General features: G+C 44.6%; 1 protein-coding gene across 2 annotated transcripts in view; it reads right to left on the bottom strand.

The window, feature by feature from the left end:
- LOC306833576 (MICOS complex subunit mic25a-like) overlaps nt 1-16,482 on the bottom strand; it is a 55,700-nt gene that overhangs the window by 6,066 nt on the left and 33,152 nt on the right. For both annotated transcript variants that reach the window (XM_079358916.1, XM_079358917.1), the window contains one exon: nt 13,893-14,028. In XM_079358916.1, coding sequence (XP_079215042.1) covers nt 13,893-14,028 — 136 coding nt within the window. The remainder of the gene's footprint in view (nt 1-13,892; nt 14,029-16,482) is intronic.

Here is a 16,482-nt window from a genome sequence, read left to right on the forward strand (position 1 = left end):
TTATAACCATCTGTTATTGTCACTTAGTCAGAGAGTGATAAACGGTTTAAATGAATGGCTTCCTCGTTTTTAACCACAATGTTCCCGATGAGAGCTTCCTGAAGGTGTCTTTTTTTTTTTTTGGAGCAGCAGCTTGAGCAGAAGTCGTTCACATGACGGGCTGTCTATTGAAAAAAGACGACATTGTGGTTCTGATTGACAGCACTTGAAGGTGGAGGATAAAAGAGTCTGCTGTCATAGAGAGAGGGAAAGATGTGATAACGTTTAAATATGAGAATAACAGCGCACATTTTCAGACTGTCTCCGTTTGAAGACTGGCGAAGCGCTCACTTTAAAAGTGCCACAAATAGTTTGGTGACGACTATGAACTTGATAGAGGCGTTTCAAAACGTGGCTCCTTTCTCACCTCCTCACAGCAGGTCATCGGCGGTGTGAAGCGAGTGTGAAAGTCAGATAATTGGATGCATAAAGACACAGGAGTAGTCAGACACAGGCACAGCCAGCGTGCAGACATAACCTTATCTTTTGTCAGGAACAAAAGTGAGTCATTTTGTCAAAACTGCAGCACAAAGGACAACTTGATGTCCATCAAAACACCTCCGTCGTGAAAACATCTTCAACTGATTAGATTGGACACAAATAACAAATCTTCACCTCCCTCCTTTGGTGCTGATTGACCTGACGTTCACACCCCACTTAAAAACCATTGAAGATCTTCAAAACACCAGACAGATTCCTAAATCAGCTAATTTAGACTTTATTGTCCCCGAAATGGGACATTCTTCTTCACAGCACTGTCCGGGTTTGACAGTGATCAGCACAGAGAGAAACAACAGAAACCCTTTGAGAGTAAAAACACACACGGCTGTTTGGGGCAGTGATGGCCGAAGGGATCAGACTTCCCCTGAAGCGAGCCTTGCTGCCCCTCACAGCTCTGTAGGAGTGAAGTGCTGAGTTAGTGGGTGGGTTGCAGTGTGTGTGATGGCTTTACCCTTCAGTGCCGTGAGGTAACAATTATTTTGTCTGACGTGTTGGTAATGTGCGTGGGTTTGACCCGACTGTGACTGTGAGCATGCAAGAAAAGCAGGTGGAACAATGTATGAGGACAGAATGACAAAGGACAAAGGGATACAACTCGATGAGAAGGAGGAAGAAGAAGAAGAGGAGGAGGAAGAAGAGGAGGAGGAGGAGGAAGAAGAAGAAGAAGTGGAGGAGGAGGAAGAAGAAGAGGAGGAGGAGGAAGAAGAAGAAGAGGAGGAGGAGGAAGAAGAAGAAGAGGAGGAAGAAGAAGAGGAGGAAGAAGAAGAAGAGGAGGAGGAAGAAGAAGAGGAGGAGGAGGAGGAAGAAGAAGAAGAAGTGGAGGAGGAGGAAGAAGAAGAGGAGGAAGAAGAAGAAGAAGAGGAGGAGGAAGAAGAAGAGGAGGAGGAGGAGGAGGAAGAAGAAGAAGAGGAGGAAGAAGAAGAGGAGGAAGAAGAAGAAAAAGAGGAGGAGGAGGAAGAAGAAGAAGTGGAGGAGGAGGAAGAAGAAGAAGTGGAGGAGGAGGAAGAAGAAGTGGAGGAGGAGGAAGAAGAGGAGGATGAGGAGGAGGAAGAAGAAGAAGTAGAGGAGGAGGAGGAGGAAGAAGAAGAAGTGGAGGAGGAGGAGGAGGAAGAAGATGAGGATGAGGAGGAGGAAGAAGAAGAGGAGGAGGAGGAGGAAGAAGAAGAAGAAGTGGAGGAGGAGGAAGAAGAAGAAGAGGAGGAGGAAGAAGAAGAGGAGGAGGAAGAAGAAAAAGGAGGAGGAGGAGGAAGAAGAAGAAGTGGAGGAGGAGGAAGAAGAAGAAGAGGAGGAGGAGAAGGAAGAAGAAGTGGAGGAGGAGGAAGAAGAAGTGGAGGAGGAGGAGGAAGAAGAAGAAGTGGAGGAGGAGGAGGAGGAAGAAGATGAGGATGAGGAGGAGGAAGAAGAAGAGGAGGAGGAGGAGGAAGAAGAAGAAGAAGTGGAGGAGGAGGAAGAAGAAGAAGAGGAGGAGGAAGAAGAAGAGGAGGAGGAAGAAGAAAAAGGAGGAGGAGGAGGAAGAAGAAGAAGTGGAGGAGGAGGAAGAAGAAGAAGAGGAGGAGGAGAAGGAAGAAGAAGTGGAGGAGGAGGAAGAAGAAGTGGAGGAGGAGGAGGAAGAAGAAGAAGTAGAGGAGGAGGAGGAGGAAGAAGATGAGGATGAGGAGGAGGAAGAAGAAGAAGTAGTAGAGGAGGAGGAGGAAGAAGAAGAAGTGGAGGAGGACGAAGAAGAGGAGGATGAGGAGGAGGAAGAAGAAGAAGTGGAGGAGGAGGAGGAAGAAGAGGAAGTAGAGGAGGAGGAGGAAGAAGAAGAAGTGGAGGAGGAGGAGGAAGAAGAGGAGGATGAGGAGGAGGAGGAAGAAGTAGAGGAGGAGGAGGAGGAAGAAGAAGTAGAGGAGGAGGAGGAGGAAGAAGAGGAAGTAGAGGAGGAGGAGGAAGAAGAAGTAGAGGAGGAGGAGGAAGAAGAAGAAGTAGAGGAGGAGGAGGTGTGTGCCATTTCTCTCGTCCTATTCACCTCTTTTAATTGACAGAGGTTTCACCGTGGTTAGTTTTTCCCACAGGGTGACCCGTCTGTAAATGCATCATTTCATCTGTGATTATGAAGTTGATTCATTTTACATACACACATACTATACATTATTTTAAACTAAGCCACTTAAACAGATAAAGACGGAGAGGAATTTTTGGTCGCCAATGCGGATGCACCAATCAGAATGCACTTAAGAAACAGGGTCCAATTAATGGCAATTATATGGAGCGACGCTCCAGGAGTGTTGGGCCTACATTTACACAGAATGTTCCTGAACCCTGAGCAGCACTGGAACTAGACAAAGAGCAGAGCTGAGGAGGACTGAGAGAGAAACACAGCAGCATTGAGTTGTTAGTTTTTACATATTTCATTGATAGATTTACCTTCATTAATCCCTTCTTAGGGTTGTGTCACTTCTCTGAGCTGAGATCTGAGATTTATAACAAAGCAACCTCAAAGTTTGTCCATGAAGTGAACTAGTCATCACAGCTCTGAGAACAAATAATAATAACACCATTTTATTTATTTATTCACAAAAAGTCCGGAGAAAAAAAAAAAAAAAAAAAAAAAAAATCAATCTCTCTGGGAGTGAATTGCGGACCAATTACAAAGGGAAGGCCGGCCTCAGATCCTGGAGAGAAAGAGGAGGTATTGGGTGACAACGGGACACAAAAGAGACGCTGCTACAAAGTGGACTGTTCCGATAATGTTGCGGTTGCTTCGCTGCAACAAAAGCGAGTGAAAACGCCACCTAAAAGCCTCGCCGCTGTCCCCTCTTATCCCAGCTGGTGGTCGTGGTAGCACAAAACATCCTGTAAGCACTCCGGAGCGGGGAGGCGACAAAACACTGACCTGAATATCTGTGAAATGTTCCCGAAAAAAAAAAAAAAAAAAAAAAAAAAAAAAAAAAAAGACTGTCAATTGCATATGCAGCTGTGGTGGCTTTCAACACAATACAATACAGCCCCCCCCCCCCCCCCCCCCCCATCAGGGAGAGCAGAGAAAGGCAAGGGGAGCAGGGGGTCTGGTGGCGCGAGCCGAACGGCGTGGAGGCGCTCAGAAAGGTCAGCGTGCGGCAAGGGTTACAAAAGCTAGTGGAAGTGAGGCTGTTAGTACCCCCCCCCCCCCCCTTCTGTGTTTCCACACTCCCCAACCAAGTCTCACTGCGTTTGAAAGCTTTGACATGTCTGAGGGCCACGAGGCGGAGACATGTCGCTCGATCGAAAAAAAACCCCAAAAGATTGAGAAAAAGGAGGGAGGAGGGAAATACAGAGACTGAATGAGAGGTGAGGCAGGGCAAGGCTCGACTCTTCAAAAGGAAAAATGACGTAGAAGACAGTTACAGAGTGGGGGGGGGATATGTGCGACGCTGCTCTATCTGTCTGTCACGTCTCAGGCAGAAACAGAGCAGAGTCCATATATGTAATATGAATATTAATAAACGATCAGGATCCATGTGATCCAGAGCTACTGTACATCTCGAAGGCACAGTTAGTTTTTAAGACGTCTGCAGATCTCTGCGCTCACTGTTGATGTCGTCTTTAAAGGACAGGCACAAAAACAGGACTGATGTTGTGACAATTGTTTTGTTTTTGTTGGGGTTTTTTGTGTGATGCCGTTTTCTTCGACGCCCTCAGCGCTCCATCTGACTGAGCTATTTCTCTTAACACGAGAAAGGCGAGGCTTTATTCCCTCTCAAAAATACATACAGGGTTGTTTTTTTAACACGAGTGAGGAATCACAAGATTAAAAAGTAGAACCAGCGGCACACACAATAGGAGACAGAAAAACAACAAAAGGGAGAGATTGCCGGCAGATAATGATGCTCAGCGGTGATTGGTTGTGATCGGCCGTACAACGATCAATGCACGCTTGAAAGGAGGCAACGCTGATGGTTTATGACGGCGGGAACAACTGCCAACACTATGAAAATGAAATCAATAAGTGGACTGCAGAGCAGGGAGAGAGAGAGAGAGAGAGAGAGAGAGAGAGAGAGAGAGAGAGAGAGAGAGAGAGAGAGAGAGAGAGAGAGAGAGAGAGAGAGAGAGAGAGAGAGAGAGAGAGAGAGATGAAGGAAGCGGCAGAAGAAAAAGAAGAGAAAGAAAAAAACAAGAAGTTAAACGAGAGACACAAAGAGACGGAGAAGACAAAGAGACGGAGAAGAGAAGGTGTTTTGCTGAAGGACGTGGAAGCTTGATGGAAGGTGCCGGTTTAAAGAAAGCAGAGGCTGAAAAACTAAATGACAGATGAATGAAGGTTCATTAAAGATGGATGAAAAAAAAAAAAAAAAAAAGAGGCAACGGCAAAACAAACAAGGTGTCTTCTACAAACCCTGGATGCTGACGTACATCCCCAGGTGTATTTGATCCTATGTGTGGATATACGTCACAAACAAACAGCACACTTTATATTTGGACAGCGAGTCTCATCTTTCTCTAATAAAAAGCCTCCTGTGTTATGAACAGTATGTCCTGTTAAGAGCACGCTCCACTGTGTTTGTTCATTTTACGACATGTTGCTGAAACAGAATAATGACTTATGACGGTTTGAACTCAGCGTGTTTGTATTTGTATTGAATCACAAACCCTTCCTGTAAGACTAACCCTTAATAGGATCTAACAAAAACAACACACACACACACACACACACACACACGTGGAGTCACTCTGCTGTAATGTACTGAATGTACTCAGGAACAATCAGAAACCTAAATGACAGAGCAGCTTCAGACCACAAAGGTTGCAGGGTGCAGTTATGTTCACACATGCGCCTCACCAGGGGAGACTCTACGCTCGGATGGGACGGTCTCAGGAGGCCAGTAATATCAGAGAGAATCACTCCCATGATTCCCGCCATCCTCTGTTATTGTTTGATAGAGCACCCCCTCGACCTCGATGTTGTAAACTCAATCAATAATCCTGTTTAATATTTGTGATGGTGATTTTTGCCGTGATGAAGCAGCCCGAGCTCAAGCGTTCCTTAAATGTTTTGTTTTTGTCTTTTCTGTCACAGCGAGTGAGGCGCAAACACACCTTCAACCAAGAGCAAAAACAAAAATATGACAAACATATCATCCAAAACGAAAAGCCACCTCTTGCATTATTTCTTTAAACAGAGAACCACTACTGAATGATCAAATCCTGAAACATTTTCTTCCTGTTTTCTCAGGTGGGCCGAGACAGAAGAAGCAGTCAGAGCACAAAGTCACAAAACTCGGAGTCAAAGGATGAAAAGCGCTATCTGCTCCACGGTGCATCAGCTTTGAAGAAAAGTTCTGCACTTTAAAAAGAGGATATTAAAAATACTGCAAGACTTTAGCCCCAATTAAAGCAAGCCACACTTATTTAGAAGCTGCACATGTGACTCCCACGCCTGATGTTTTGAATCTCTTGGAACAATTATAAAAAGTGAGAGAAACTCTGTTCCTTAATAAGCTTGAGTTTAAAGAAATCCATGACACTTTGCAATATTTATTCGTGCATAGCAACTGGTGAGTGTGGAGTTCTGCGACTACTTCTTCGTAGCTCCAGATATAAATAAAAAATGTGTGTGTGTGTGTGTGGTCAGCAGCAGGTCCAGAGAGCAGCTGAAGACCCTCATTCTTCTTCATTAGTGCCGACCGCTGAGGGGCCCGTCGTCTATTTCTCTCCCTCTGCATCTTTTCATAATCCGTCCATCTCCAAGCTTTTCTCCATGACCACTCATCTCCTCGTGGGATTTACTCATCTTTCCTTCCTTCCTCTCTTGTTTGACTTCAGGATACTCCCTTCTGACAAGCCTCCTCATAACTTCCCCTCGCCCATATCAGTCTCTCTCTCTCTCTCTCTCTCTACAGCACGTCCCATCATCCCTCGTCTGCCTCTACTTCTGTTCTCTCCTCCCGCTCTTCATCTTTCCTCTCCACTTCTGAACATCATCTTTTCATTCTCCCTCTCACCTTTTTCAATTTCTCTTTTCAAACCCTTTTTCTCCCTCCGTCTATCCTCATATTGTCCCTTTTTCTCCCCCCCCAATCCCTCGTTTATTTTCCTGGTTTGTTTTCTTGTTAAGTCTCTTCAGTTTTGTACTATCTGTCAAATTCGTTCTCATTTTTCCCCCTTCCATATAGTGCCCATAAAGGAAGCCTGTTCCATTATTTGTTTGACTTGTACAGATCTGCAGCTTGTGCTTGTCAACATTTAATCTCGGCTTGCACTTTAGACCTAATCAGTCCTTCTCTCAGAGCGCTCTCCTGTCAGCCTTTGGCGCTCTCCTCTCCTCTCCTCCACTTCACTAATTCCATTTTATTTAGTGTTTTCTATGCCTGGTGTTTCTGAAGGTCTTCCCATTTACGCTTCACTATCCTTTCACGTCTTCCACTCCTGTCTTAACCGTCTCCACATGTCCGTACATCTGCAGCACGTTTTCCCCTTCTTCAACACGACGAGTCTTTGTCCTCAATCTGCTTTTTACATTTGCTTTCAGTTTGTTTCTCTCCATTGAGTAGCTGAGCTTCTGTGATCTTTGCACTGGCACGAGTCCTGTTCAATCAACAATAGGACTGTAGGTAAAAGAAAACAAGAAATCAATACTGGGTTTTATACCGCTGTGATGCACTGGTTCAGTCAAAGTCAGTGTGCATTCAGATCAGGAGCGGACTGATTTATTATCAGCATATGAGTGCTGTCAACAGGGTTTTTTTTTTTCCTTTCACGATGGACTTATCAAAACTTGATGAAACTATTTTCTCTTTCTACCTCGTCCTCTCGTCTGCTGTCCGCAGGGAATCAAACTTGCACACTAAGCATGCCGCAGAAACGGCTCAGAGGCTCCTGTTCAATAAAGCTTGGACATTTTGAAACACAACAGTGTTCCTAGAAATGAGACGCAATCCCTCTGTGGATCCATGGAAATCTCCAACCGCAACACATCAACGGCAGTACTGAATGTACTGTCCAACCCTTTCCTCTCCTCACAAGTCAAGTTTATCATACTTTTCTTTTTTTCATGCCAAAATAACATTTAGAGATTTTTTTTTCCCCCCAGATGACGACATCATTCTACTCTGAGAAATAAACTCTTGAATACTTTGGAGAACGCGAGGGGGTCCTTTACTTTGAAATATATCACTCCAACATGACTCATAAAATAATAATATAATGAGTAAAAAGAAAAGCAATGTAAATGTAGACAACATGTCTTTTGTCAAGTTTCTCTAAAGCCACTCTGATCCTGTATTTGATCATGTCTATAAACCCCTCTATTTCAGCCCTGCTCAGAACAGGCTGTTTCTGTGTCTGTAGCTTTAAATATGTAAATGAGCTGTGTCTGACCACGCCCCCTCTCTGGAAGGGCTCGGGTGTACTCGGTGCTTTCTGGCTCCATGTCCTATTGTTTACGGTGAGAAAGCAGACTCAGAGGGCAGAACAAACACCTAGCTGTGGGAGTGTCACCCACCTGGGGGAGGGGCTACTGCCCTTTGTGATGTCATGAGGGGAAAATCTCCAAACGGCCTGTTTGAGCACACATTATCTGAAAAGTGGAGCAGGCAGAAGACGGAGATGATGGACTTTTATCATCATCGGGGAGTTTGTAGACAGACTAGAGACACATATGTTGCATAATCCTACGAGAGAAGAAACTGTCATTTCTGAGCACTTAATCATCTGTAAAGTGGTCCTTGATGGACAGCAGAAACGTCATCAGTCAAAGCTCCTTCCCACGGTCTCGTCCACCTGAACCCTGGATGTCATGACTGACAACTACTCAAGAGTCCAACATCCCAAATTACAAGCTAACCGTAAGAATGGAGGGATTGAAAGTGTAAATTAATGCCCTTCATGCTGGAGACGGACAGTCAATCTTAATGCACGGGGTAATTTTGGAAAAACGTCTTATCGTATGACATCTCATCAGCAACTCCTCCTACCACCACTGACAGTGACTGAGCCGTTTAACAACGTGCATAGCGAACTAAGAACATTTAAAGTGCAACAATTGGAGAATCTTATGAAGTAGAAACGGAGAAGAAAACTATAGGTACACCTCCTTACAGCTGAAGACTTTCTTGGTGTCAAAAAGGCGGGCAGGGGCAGAGGAAGGGGGGGGTCGGGGAGACAGGCACACCGATGTTTGGTAATCTTTTTCTCACTCTGCTGCTCCTCAGCACTTTCCGCTTTACTTTTTGTCCACTCTCTCATTCTCCCTCTTTCTTCACTCTCACTTTGAGTTTGTTTCACTCTCTTGCTCCCTCCCCCCTCTCTCTCTCCCTCTCTCTCCACTCAGACAGGCAGCTGTTAACTCCAGAAAGAAACTCCCTGGGTATTAGACCTAAAAACCTGCACTGCCTGCCTGTACACCGCAGACAGGGCTCGGATATATACGTACGTCTAAGTGTGTGTGTGCTTGAGTAGTTGGCCCTGCTGAAGGGGAAAATAACAGCATTTAAAGTTTCAAAGGTCTCAACTTGCTGCTGGACAGATCCTGACCTTGCTGTAGCTCAGTATACATCTGTGATCTGACAAGCTGCTGCAACAGCCTTCTGGAAGAGGGTTTTTTTTTTTTGCATGTTTTAACTCCACGTTTGCTCCACTTTTAACTCTATATTCAGGTCTCGTCACACCTTTAATTGGTCAGTCCTGCACATTTCTGCCCAGATATTCAAAATGTCTTTTGTCGTTTCACTTTTCAGCACATCTCTTTCTTCCCTCGCTCCATGAGCACAGCCTCTGACACTGATCCGAATCAAAGCCAGACTCTCTCAGAGATTGCTGCTAAATGACTCCAAAATCCCACCAGGACCAGGCACATACCAGGTGTGTGTGTGTGTGTGTGTGCAGATAAATGACTGGAAAATCCCACTGAGTGTCTGGACAGAGTGTGCGTGTCACATGTCGCTGTGCCCATGTCGGGATAAGCCTCCCAGAGGATAATGACTGAAGGATGTCTGCTCCATCTCTGCAGGCTTGGAGGTGTCCTCCCCTCATTTGCCATCAAACACACACACACACACACACACACACACACACACACAGATAAATGTGGTCGTGTAACGCAGCAGGGAGACGTCTGTGATAAGCTGGCCTGTGCACTGACCCGCTGTGACACTGATCAAAACACATCACAGTCTCTTCTTTCAGGCTGGAAAGACAAAACAAGAAGTAGTCTGCTTCCAGTCCCACTGAAGTCTCCTTTCACTGAGGAATAAAAAAAAAAAAGTGTCATCACTTTGCTTCATGTCCTTGGGGGCTTTCTTAGATCATTTCATTTTTATCTTTAATTAACTACATAACCTAAAATCCCTCCAGTCCCCATCATTTTGAAAAGTAAAGGTCTATCACAGAAGGCACTGATCTTGATCTGTGCTTATGATAAGACAAGTAAACAAATATTCCCCAGACTAACAGCATCAACTTTTCTCAACGGTGTGTCGATCCCCAACATTTCTATCCTAACTGACTCATTTGCTCTACTTCTCCGTGCTGACGTTACACCGAGGAAATGAAAGGGATCTGAGCCACAGTCAGACCCAAGCTAAGGGGAGGCACGCGAATCAACCGCGCACGTTGCTCGGTGATCGAGACGACGGTTTGGAAAGTAGCTTCTGCTGCAGCACGAGGAATCTGTCCACCATGAAGAAGAAAGCTCTGACCTTTCCTACGCTGAGCAGGAGGAGACGAGTGAAGCAGAGGGTGTGTGTGGAGCTGCAGCTCTATGACGACCGCTTCACATGCAAGATTGTAGCTTCTATTTATATCAGATCTGTGTACAAAGCGTACTAATATTAATCATAAATCCAAGTTGTTTTTCTTGGTTGGTTGGTTTGGAGTTTCCGGCTTTCTAAAACATTTCATACATTCTCATGCTACGTCAGTACACAGCGCCTTCTTCACTGGAAGGGAAAAGTAAGTTATCAGTGATTGGCAAACTGACAGCGTTTAAAAAGACACGAAATAGAGGAAGAACTTTGTAAACTTTCAAATATATGGGGTGAAAGTCAGGGAGACGCTTCAGGGGCTAATCAAGAGGCAAGACCTTGATGTGTAAGTTAAAGCAGACTGAAATGTAGCGAGCTACTCACACACACACACACACACACACACGCACATTGTGTATGATCTGCCGTGCTCTTTTAAAGACAGTCTTCAAAGAGTCTTCACTTCACTCCTCGTTATCTCACACCAGCTAATGTGAGGATGAAGCTTACACACACACACACACACACACACACACACACACACACACACACACACACACACACACACACACACACACACACACACACACACACACACACACACACACACACACACACACACACACACACACACACACACACACACACACACACACACACACACACACACACACACACACACACACACACACACACACACACACACACAATTTCATAAGGACCTCATAAGGGTAGAAAATAGCGGAAGAAAAACAAAGGATTTGCTGTGTGTACATGTTGTGCTTTGGTGTCTTTATATAAGACAGATACAAAGCTACTGATACTGATGCACACACCATATAAAACACACACACCTACACCTGCGCACACACACACACACACACAGACCTTAGTACAAATACATGCAGGGGAGTGGTGTTACAGCGGGCTGATTATCACAAGCGGTGTTACTGTATGCCATGGGAAGCCTCAGTGCCCCTGAGCAGCGCACAGGAGATGTGAGCAGCATGAGGCGGAGTGATACGTTGTTGGGCTGCATGATGAGCAGCTACACCTTCAAATGTCTCTGCTGTGCAAACTCTGGAAGGGCAAGCTTCCAGTGCCCTGTCCTCCAGCTCCCTTCCTTCCTCCTCCTCCTCCTCCTCCTCCTCCTCATACTCTCCCTCCAACTTTCTGTGAATTTGTAACTTAAAAACTGCGGCAGTGAAGCACACACTGGAGCAGAAGAAGTTGTCTTGTGCTGTTGAATAATACAGTTATGGAGCCAGTTCAGGAAAAGAGGAATGCAAAAAAAAAAAAATAACCCAGCTAAGATAAAAGTACAAAGACTAAGTTTTACTGAGTGCATCGTGAAGGCAGGCTCTCTTGACTCTGAGAATACAAAGTTAATAATCTGACAGCTCAGAGACATAAACAGCTCTTATAAAAACCACATGGCACCTCCACATGTCCGTGGTGCAATGTTTTCTTTTTCTTAATATTACATCAAAACAAGCTGCTACATTAAAAATGTATTGATTCCATCTTCTTAACGAGTTCATTTTATTTATTTATTTTTATTGTTTTTCCTTCCTTTTCTTTTAGTGGAAACGATAAAGTGGGAGAAGTGAGAGGTGGGCTTAACGATCGGGCTGGAAAATGACGCTTCATCACGGACGATGAAGAGAGAACTGAAGAAATAAATGTTCACTTCATAGTTTAATTTTTAAGATATAACAATCTTCTCGAGCTTCTTTAGAGATAGGACAGGGGATAGACACAGAAATCAAGGCGAGAGAAAGTCAGGGGGAAAGTGGTCAAAGGTCAGATTCGAACCCAGGTCGCTCACTTGTTGGACGATAGCTTACCTCGCTAACCACGAGGATACCGGCGCCCCCTACTGCCACTCTTTTTCTGAGCATCTCTCCCTCACTACATCCCCCTGACAGGCAAAGTGTGCTTGAGGTGTTTTGTTTGATTTGAAAGTCAAACATTAAATCGGACGCTAAAGATTTCCCACAATGCACGAGTCCAGCTAACATCAGAGGTGAGGTACAGTGAGACTGTCACAAACAGTTTGTGTCTGCTGGGATGACACACGGTGTGTAAGGGTGAGGCCGCAGCCTTAATACATGCAAAATGAATATATGCAAATAAACTAGAAGAAGCTTTAAACCGGCCTTGAGATTATATAATCCTGTTTACAGCATACGGAGCAAGAATTCAGCTCTGAAACGCTCCTTGAATCAACAATCAGTCTGCAGAGAGGAGGGCTGGACCGAGCCGGCCGTGTTCACGGGAAATCAAACACCTTTCTTCTATTGTTGTCTTCTTTCAAAGAGGATAAAAGTAGAAACGGACTCATTTGGAGTAGGAGAAATAAACGTGATACAGCTACATCGGCCGATATTTTTCTCAGATGTGTCGAGATAGATGTTCACATTTATTGCATTGATCCCCTCAAATGCAGATTTCAAACACAAGATGCCTCGTGGTTGGCTGACCACCTCCAAGAGGGCGGCCCGGGTTTGAATCCGACCCGTGGCTAATCTTGTCATTCCCCACCCTCTCTCTCTCTCTCTCTCTCTCTCTCTCTGATTTCTGACTCTATCCACTGTCCTGTCTCTCAAATGAAGACCAAAAATAAACCTTAAAAATATCAACAGTATTTTAGAATGCGTCAGTGGAGGATTCGATGTTCAGAAACTATCAAACACGTAGGGGGGCGCTGGTGGCGCAGCGGCAGTGCGCGCGTCCCCATGTATCGAGGCTCAGTCCTCACGCTGGCGGCCCGGGTTCGCGTCCGGCCTGTGGCTCCTTTCCCCGCATGTCTCTCCCCACTCTCTCTCCCTGATTTCCGCCTCTATCCACTCTCCTCTATCATAAAAGGCAAAAAGGCCAAAAATAATAAAATCTTAGAAACTATCAAACACGTGGTTCATGTTGTCATGGAGAACTTCTACACATTTCCCACCTGCTTTTCTTTCTCAAGTTGCAGACTGTGTCGTCAATGGATTAGTGCGCATAACAACTTCAAATTAGAAACATGATGGTGCAGCTTGAACTGACAAGCTAAACTTTGAATTAAGACTTATCTCAAAGAAAGCCAAAGTGTGTTTCTAAAAAGGTGTCATTTTCAGAAGTGGCAGGAAAACAAGTTTGGTGGCTGAGGAGAACTTGGATTTCATTCTTTTACATCAGACGCTCGATGAGAAAGCTTTTTCTAATGACAAGAGTTCTCTTTGTGTAAAGACCTAAAAGTGACAGCACTCAACGGCCTATCAATCGGACTCTTTTTTTTTGTTTTTTTGTTCCTAAACTACAGCAGAATAATGTGGAGAACATGAGAAAAATGAATTTCTTTCTTTTACATCATTCAGAGCGCTGCTTTAAAAATAACAGCACATCTCTCCATGGAAAACTTCAAACGCCATCACTCAAAAAAGAGTTTTAGCTCTTTGAGGGGCCATGTGAAGTACGATGTATTATTATAACCATCATTACTATTATTAACATTCTTTCATTATTGTCGTGGGTCGACAGTTCTTATTGAAAAGACTCGAGAAAACAACCTTCATAAACACAGTCAAAACCTCGGCCATGACTGCAGCACAGTGAGAGAATATCATTCTTTAAGACACTTTAACTCCTCTGATCTGCCCTGCAGTAAGCGCTCACCTTCTTTGCAGCATCGATGCACCGCATGTACTCTTTGGCCAGGTCCGAACACTTTAAGGTCTGATCCCTGTTGGTTCTGTAACAGGATAAGATCTGAGCCTGCAGGCCAGTGCACACTGGGTCTGTGCTACGATACCTGCAAGAGACAGACAGAGACACAGAACCGTGCATTAATAGAAAACACATCTTTAACAAGCATATTTTAAAAGTCTAAGCCTGTCTTGATTATTAACGCTTGAGCCTCACAAAAATAATAGTTAGAGTTAAAGGGGACAAGTTATGAAAAATCCACTTGTACAGTGTTTTTTAACCTTTATTTGGGTGACCTGAGTGTCACAAAAGGTGAAATAAATCCATCCAGTCCTTTGTTTGTGGTCTGCACAAGTCTGACAACACAGAGAAAAATGTGCCGTTTCAAATGTGCTCTCCTTGTGATGTCACAGTGGGATTCAGGTTAAAAAAAAACAAAAAAAACCATCCCCTCCCTTGGTATCTCCACCCACAGACTCAACGTCCAGCACAGAGCTTAATATTTGTTCAGCTTCGCCATTGTTTTTTCTTACGAGTGAAGGAGTGATGTCACAGGGAAAACTCAGGGGGCGGGGTTCATTGGATTTAAAGAGACGCACACCAAAACGAAGCGTTCTGAGAGAGCTGGTTTCTACAGGGTCACAAACCTCCTCTGCTGCTTGATTCATGTTATATTTGGACCAAAGCTCAGAAACACAGATGTTTCATTTAGACCACAGGGGGGACTGATTGAAAAGGTGGAAGAGGGGGAGAATATGTCCTCTTTAAAATATCTTGAAAGAGACTTTAAAAAAAATAAAAAAATAAATAACATGTATCAAAGTGCCGAGGTGGGTCTGGTGAGGTTGACTTCATTCAGTCAGAAAGAACAAACACAAGTTGTTGTTTTTTGTTTTTTTACAAGGAGAAAAAAATAGACACCAATAAGAAGTGAGACAAGAAAAGAAAACGTACAAACCTCACCCAGGGCAACCTGTGGTGCGTCGAGAACGTGCTTCGCCGCAAATCATGCAATTAGTGCTAAATCCCATTTAATTGAGTGGGTAGGATCATTCTGATCAAATACAGCAGAAAAGTGTGCTTTGAGAGATTGAATCAGCCGTGCTTAATTTGATATGTGGGCTGTATTATAATTGGTCTTTGCTCGTCTATCGGTGTGATTGTTAACTATGACAGGCCCGCTGCCGCCTGGGCGCCTCGCTGTAATGGATTCGGACTGATTGAAGCAGAGACAAGCCAGTTAAGAACGCCCACGCAGGTATGGAGAGGCACATGCACAAATGTTGACACCCACACACACTTTGTAGTACAACGTACACACACACACACACACACACACACACACAGACACACACACACACACACACACACACACACACACACACACAGACACAGACACACACACACACACACACACACACACACACACACACACACACACACACGCACACACACACACACACGCACACACACGCACACACACGCACACACACTTTGTAGTACAACGTAAACACACACACACACACACACACACACACACAGACACACACACACACACACACACAGTACCCTACACATACTTTCTCTGTGAGGAGCATTTAACACCAGATTTAATTGAAAGCCAAATTAAAGGCTCATTTTGGCTTTGATTCACGGATGAGAGCTGACCTCAGCGTTTCAATTATAGCATACCAATGTCCACACACACACACACACACACACACACACACACATACACACACACACACCCCTCATCAGCAGCAGCAGCAGCATGGAGTTTATCGGAGCGTGTGTGACGGAGGTTAAAGAGGAAAGCGAACAGAGACTAAGAGAAAAACATATAAAGGCAGTAAGTGAGATAAAAAGATGAAAGGGGAAGGAATGAAACATCCATTGGTGTTCAATCACATGAACATTTTAAGAAGATGACAGCCAATCAGATTACTCCGTTTCCCCCACGCCACCTCCAATGGTTCATCTTTCCCTTTCAATCTGTCGATTTCTTCTCCTCTCCGTCTTCTCTCAAACTCTGTCTCCTTTTTTTCCTCCTCTCCCCTCGCTCTCCCTCCTTCGCCCCTTTCTCTCATCACATTTTCAACACAGAGAGGAACGACGCCAAGGCGCGCCATCTTTATCTCAGCCCTCCATTTGAGGCCGCCGAAGATAAGGAACTCTCCTTTAATTTGAAATAAATGGCCTTCATCAGGGAAGCCAAAGCCTCCTGATAGCGCCGCGTGGTTTATTAAAGGCGCTTGAAGCAGAAAATTGGCTCAGCCGCAGCGAAAGCTAAAGCTCTGTCCACATGCTACAACAAATTGAAGGTGAGGTTTTAAATCAACAATATTAACTGAGCCGCTTACCTAAATAAATAAATAAAAATAGAGCGAGAGGGTAGAAAGGGAGTCCTTGGTTGTTGTTGTTTTTTTTTAAGCTGACGGCCCACTGAGCCATGTACTGGGATGTTGTTGTTGTTTTTAATGTGCGGCGCTGAAAAAGCATTTGAGCAGTCATTTTTTTGGGGAGTTTTTGCACGCACCCATGAGCGGTAAATATGACAAAA

Source organism: Symphodus melops (genome assembly GCF_947650265.1).
Source record: "Symphodus melops genome assembly, chromosome: 13".
NCBI classification, from domain to species: Eukaryota; Metazoa; Chordata; class Actinopteri; order Labriformes; family Labridae; genus Symphodus; species Symphodus melops.